This window comes from Pelmatolapia mariae, linkage group LG14 (assembly GCF_036321145.2).
Source record: "Pelmatolapia mariae isolate MD_Pm_ZW linkage group LG14, Pm_UMD_F_2, whole genome shotgun sequence".
NCBI classification, from domain to species: Eukaryota; Metazoa; Chordata; class Actinopteri; order Cichliformes; family Cichlidae; genus Pelmatolapia; species Pelmatolapia mariae.
Genome location: NC_086239.1, coordinates 25112744 through 25119064, shown reverse-complemented (window position 1 = coordinate 25119064; position 6321 = coordinate 25112744). Strand labels below are relative to the sequence as shown.

The 6321-nt window shown below is 38.5% G+C and overlaps 1 protein-coding gene across 1 annotated transcript; it reads right to left on the bottom strand.

Annotated features, from left to right (window-relative positions):
* Positions 1 to 2229: 2229 nt before the first annotated feature.
* Positions 2230 to 5965, bottom strand: LOC134640595 (extracellular calcium-sensing receptor-like). Its single transcript, XM_063492503.1, has 6 exons — positions 5733 to 5965; positions 5203 to 5500; positions 4164 to 4958; positions 3787 to 4014; positions 3541 to 3664; positions 2230 to 3134 (listed from the first exon to the last, which is right to left on the bottom strand). The coding sequence occupies exons 1-6, from the start codon at positions 5963 to 5965 to the stop codon at positions 2230 to 2232; spliced, it is 2583 nt and encodes an 860-aa protein (XP_063348573.1).
* Positions 5966 to 6321: the final 356 nt, after the last annotated feature.

Sequence of the window (6321 nt, the reverse complement as noted above, 5' to 3'; positions counted from 1 at the left end):
CCAATTAACGCAATGACGGAGGGTGACGGTGTTATATCTGTATGACATCATACTGATATTGCTAGGTTAAACACATGTTAATGCAGAAGAGTGTGACTGGATAAGAAAAGAGTGAAGCAGATTCTTATCTGGAGTGAAGTCAATACAACCACAGAGGGATGCCGGGGTCGCGGTAGAGCTGTCCGTCCACGTAGAGTTGGTCCACAGCGATGACAGCGCGGGAGCCTTTCTGGATGAAGCTACATCGGACTGGGAACAGAACCTTACGTCGTTCCAAGATCTCTTTGGGAAAATGATCATTCACGCTGAAGTCCGTTCCTTTCAGCTCCCTGCTATGACTCTTCACCTGTTCCTTCTGTTTGATGTGGCCGAATCTGGCCACAATTGGATGTGGTACCCCGGTCGCTGACCTCATGACCCCGATGCAATGCACTCTTTCAAGCGATGCGATGTTCTTTACGGTGTCCTCCGGCATTTCAGGTGTGTTTTAATGAAGCTTTTCACCATTATTTCCACATCCTCTCCAGCAGATTCTGGAATACCAGAAAACACAAGGTTATCTCTCATGCTAACAGTCTCTTTTATTTTTTTATTTTCTATGTTTAGCTGGGTCACATTTTCGGTAAGAGACTTGACCAACTCCCGTAGCATGGCATTTTCAGCAGCACGTGTTTCCACCTGCTCCTGGCTGAACTCCAGGGATTCTCCCAGAGATTTAAATTCCCAGTGTAAAATCTCCACCAGGGACAGCCTCGAATTGAAACTGGACAATCGCTTGTCAATTGACTCCAGGATGTCTGCAATGTCATTGCTGGCAGGCAATGTTGTGCCAGGCGACATCTTTTCGATGACGGCGTCTCAATTTTGGCCGAGGAAGATGCAATCTGGGCCTTCTTCATCACTATGTCCTGGAAGCACCGATCAATGAAATCTTGGAGAGCATCTAAACTCTCCCCATTGGCCTCCAGGGTGTTGGAGATGATAATACAGATATGGTTAGTTATATGACAAATGATTAGTATATTGATTAGTATATTTAGTATACTTGAAGCCTAAAGAAACGTTTGTTAAATTCTACGCTACCATTCACTTTTTTTCAGTCACTTACCTTTTCCCGTCACTTCCGTCACTTCCTCTTTGCTACCAAAAAAACAAACAAACATGTGTATCTAATAGAAGAAAGTATGTGAGAGTGAAAAAAAAAAGAATTCTGGTACGGGTAAAATTATATTTTTTCTTGTTCAGCAACAGCAGCAATGATATGTCTAAATGAGGCACTAACATAGAAAAATAGAATCAAAATTGAAGTAACACTAAATGATCAGAAGTTTAGATATATTTCAGACATTAACACCAATACATTTTATTTTTATTTTGTTTACAGTAATTTGAGTTTACAATGGTTTAGTAAGGTCAGATGGCCTGAGAAGATCTCAAACACAGACCTGTGGAAGAGAACCAGCCAGAACCCGGTCGGCCAAGACATCAAGAAGAGAAAATGGGGCTGGATAGGCCACACACTTCGAAAACCACTCGACAACGTCGCAAGGCAAGCACTGGACTGGAACCCACAAGGGAAAAGGAAAGTGGGGAGACCCAAACAGACGTGGAGAAGATCTGTCGAAAGCGAAGTGAAGGCCGCTGGAATGACGTGGACCCAGCTGAAGAGAGCAGCCCAGAACAGAGTCCATTGGCGTGGTGTTGTTGCGGACCTATGCTCCCCCAGGAGTCGACAGGAAAATTGATTGATTGATGGTTTAGTAAGGAGATGTCAATGGTAAGTTATCATCATGTAAGGTACCATATAGCATTTGTTTTCTGATCCAATACCAAGAAAAGGCATGGCTTTTATTGTTTTTTCCCATATATAATACAAGGAAGAAAGGGTTAACTTTCCTCATTTCATTTGCCAGCATTTCTGAAAGCAAAACATACTAATCAAGTTGCATTGCACTTAATAGTAGAATTCAACTATGGCTCTAAATGGCAGCCAAAGAAGGGAGAATTGAGCGGGTTACATATGTTTTCTGAATTTATCTGCAGAACAAGTCAAGTAAATATAAATAAAAAGACTTATAACTTTTGACATAATCAAGAAACCATACCAAGTGACTCAAGGCTAAAGGTTATTGAGCCATACATATAATTATTACTGTGTGTCTTTTTTTTTTTTTTTTTGGTAAGTAAGTAAGTAAAATCCCATTTTCCTACATACAGTTTTCAAAGTGACTATGGTGCCTTCTTCACCATGATATGTTTTTTTGTATTCTTTTCTGGTTTCAGTAAGATTATATAACATTTGGGTATGAAGATGCAAATTAGCAGTCCAAAACTTGATGCAAGTATAGCAAATATTTCTACAGCAACACTGAACTTCCCAGGGGAGCTGATATATGCTGGGATAAATGTAATCCATACTGCACAGAATATCAGCATGCTGAAAGTGATAAACTTGGCCTCATTAAAATTATCAGGTAGCTTTCGAGCTAAAAATGCAAAAATAAAACATAAAATAGCCAGAAGTCCTATATAACCAAGCACAGCCCAAAAGCCTACAGCTGAGCCGAGGGCACACTCCAATGTGATCTTGTCTTTGATTTCCTTAAAATTCTTAAATGGAAAAGGAGGAGAAGTTGTTAACCAGGTGATACAAATGACAACTTGTATAAGAGTGAATGCTGTAACACAGAGTCTCTGCTGTGTCTGCCCAAACCATTTCTGAACATTACTACCTGGACGTGTAGCTCTGAAAGCCATTAAAACAACTATTGTTTTTCCCAGAAGACAAGAGATACAGAGGACAAAGGTGATGCCAAATGCTACATGGCGGAACATACAGGACCAATCGGAGGGCTGACCAATGAAGGTCAGAGAACACAGAAAACACAGAATTAGAGAGAAGAGCAGCAGGAAGCTCAGTTCAGAGTTGTTTGCCCTGACTATAGGAGTTTTCCTATATTTGAAGAAAATGAGTATCACACCAATCGTCATGTATGCCCCAAATACAGATACTGCAGTGAGCAGTGCTCCCATAATGTCTTCATATGATAGAAACAGTGCTTCCTTTTTTATACAAACATCTCTTCTTTCATTTGACCAAAACTCAGGTAGACATCTCACACAGGTGACAGAATCTGGAAATGAATATTGAAGCAGATGTTACAAGTAGTTACACTCAGTACAATTCCATATGCCTGTGTTTGCATCTACAACTTCCATGCAATATCCTACTGATGCTGTACAACATGTTTATTGAGTGAATAACACTTGCATTCTGTTTTGTGATCAAGTGAGGATTGACAGATGTGAGATCTAGAGTGTCCATCAATATTTGTGATTGTGGCATACTTTCCTTTACATTTTAGAGTAATTTGCATACGATTGTAAATATTTTCCAGAGTGCACAGAGTCAGAAAGGAGTGAGTGAAGTTGCCCCCCCCCCCCCCCCCCACCTTCTTCAAATCCAACAAAAGTGGTGTCAAATGTATGAGGTATGCGTGTGCTGGTTTGTGCAAAGATTGAAATGAAATATAACCACACCTGTAATGTTGCTGGTCTCTCCTTCTGCACATCTTATACAATCATAGCAGCAAACAGGCCTTCCTTTCTGGAGAACCTTGCATGTTCCTGGGGGACATTTTTCATTGCAAACTGACACAGGCACCTGTGTGATCAAGAACATTTAATTGTATAAGGAATTTGACAAAAAAAATTGTATATGATCTTCTGTATATTTCTAAAATGAAAAAAGAAATGAAAACATAAAACATAGAAAAGGAATTTTACCTGCTTTGAGTTTCTTGCCCAAATTAAAGACTTGTTTTGCAGATTTAGTTGTTTTTCTTGAGCTAATGATGGATCATAAAGACCAACTGTAACAAACTCTACAATACCATTTTCTCTTGGCTGCCAGTTTATAATTTCATACTTCGCTACTGGATCTCCATTCTCATTAAAGTAAACCTCATCTCCTTCCTTTGTTGTGAAGTGACTCTTTCGTATCTGTTGTAAAATCTAAGGAATATGACATTGCTCAATTCATTACATGATAAAGATTTTGCACACCTCTTGCTTAAAAAATTTTAAGAATCATTTTTATTAAAAATCTTCTTAATAATTTAACTTAATCTGAAAACTGTATTTTAAGCTACTAAAAAGCTCACCATGAACGGATCTAGCTGCACAGTTTTGTTACATGTTTTATTACAACTGAGTATATTGTGAAGTGCATGGGCCACGGCATACACTCCTTTATAGACATTGTTAAAGATAGGCATGAGAGACATGTCAATGAAGCTATTTTGAACTCCAGTCACATCTTCATGTCCAGTACACTCTTTCTGAATGTCTGATGATGACAATGACTGCCTAAATTTACAGTTAAATAATGTCTCCCAGAACTCAGTAAACAGACCATTATTAGATGAATTCAGTGGCTTCTCATTCAGTATGAACTCTCTCAGGCCAGTCACATGTGCTTTAGGAATGGAAAGACCTACGGCACCATTCAGTATGTGATGTATGTCCATTTCTGCTGTTTGTGAATCAAATATCCAAGACTCACTGCCTACCCACTGATATCCAGACAAGTTATGGTATGAAAACTCAGGTAGCAGGACATTCAAATCCGCACGGGAAAGGAATGCAACAATCACCTTGGAGGTTGAAGCCTTTATAATGTCAATTATCTTTTGTATTTTGTCAGACAGATCTGTTCTAAAGAAAGATACAGAATACTCCAGACAGATGCCCAGCTGCTGTGCAGTTTCTGTGAATGTGGCCATGCCATTATTTCCATAATCATTATTGGATCTGATAGCTCCAACCCAAGTCCACCCAAAATACTTGACCAAATGTGCCAGGGCTCTGCTCTGGTAGTAGTCACTGGGTATTGTTCTGAGGAAGGATGGGTACTTGGTTTTGTCACTGAGACAAGCACATGTGGCAAAGTGGCTGATCTAGAATTAAAAATGAAAAACATATATATGTGAAAGTCAGAGAATGAGAAAAGATAAAGCTGTTAAAAATAAAACATTCAAATTTACTGCAAAACTATATTGTAAAAATATGAAAATAAAAATTTCACTCAGTACTAGTACAAACAAACAAAAGCAGCTAATCTAAGAGAATAAAACATATTCAAAAAATATTAAAAGATGACAATTATATATAAAAATATAAAATTATATATAAAATACCCACCACTGGTACAAAAAAAGGTCCAATGACAGCAGCAACTGCAATGGCTGTAGGAGAAGAAGTCGCTCCTATTATGGCCTGCACATATGCAGGTCTGGTACATGATGTCTTGGAGGGTATGGACACAATTTCATTACCATTAGCCAAAGCTAGTGTAACTCCTGCGCTTCTGGCAACAGATCCACAATTATCATATATTTTATAACCCAGAGAGATTCCTGGCAGCAGGTCTGTACTGTTATTAATCTCCTCAATGGCAAAAAGCATAGCCTGGGCAAACTGCAAATCTCTGAAATTTAAACTTAATTGAGACAATTATTGATAATTTCCATTGCATCATGTTCCTTAAAACAGACACAAATAATCATGGATAAATCTTGAAATACAAAGCAAAAGCATTTCAAATTAAAACATTTAATGAAAGGAAATTAAGTAACTAAAACAAATGAAAATACCTTTTACCCCTCATTTGTATTCGTAATGAATCCCAACAGATTCCTTAAACATAAATGGATTTGTAGTGTGTCATTTACCTGATACATTGTAGTGGCAGAGGTTGGTTCATGTAGGAATCCTTTCTGTCTTTCCAGCTTGTGTGAAAAGAGAACATCCCACCCAGTATAATATCCCCATTCTTAGATAGCAGTGGGTTCTCAGGATCTCCTCTACGCCTGCACACTGGCTCCTCAGCATGAGAAACAGATGCCACCAACAACAGTTGCAGAAATGCCCATCCCTGCTCTGGCCATCTCTGTGTTGATGTCATTTCTTGAGCTAAACCACTTAGTGGCATGAGAGTACTGCAATGAAGATGAAATACTTAAGCTGGTATTTATACCTTCTGGTGCAGCATAAGAAGTTATCGAATAGTGGCAGTATATTCCCAGTAGATGTACAGGTCCGGCAAAAGGCGAATCATGCCCAAATTTGCATTTAAATGTAGGTTAATATATGTAAAACAAGGATATATTACACAGGGTCATTTAAATATGAAGCAACAGTGCAAAAAACAATTCATTAGAAATAAATATAAACTAAACAATATTTTTCAGATATCATATTTCTATACCGAAGTCTTAGAGCTCATATTCCACAAGTTACAGTAATCTATTCCACATTCAC

Bases quoted from the DNA above. Each gene is read 5' to 3' on its own strand.
- LOC134640595 (XM_063492503.1), bottom strand. From the start codon at position 5,965: ATGACATCAACACAGAGATGGCCAGAGCAGGGATGGGCATTTCTGCAA. The intron at 3,665-3,786 runs GTAAAATTCCTT...TTGATCACACAG, and splicing joins GGGCAAGAAACTCAAAGCAG to GTGCCTGTGTCAGTTTGCAA. The intron at 3,135-3,540 runs GTGTGGTTATAT...ATTCATTTCCAG, and splicing joins AGAGACCAGCAACATTACAG to ATTCTGTCACCTGTGTGAGA.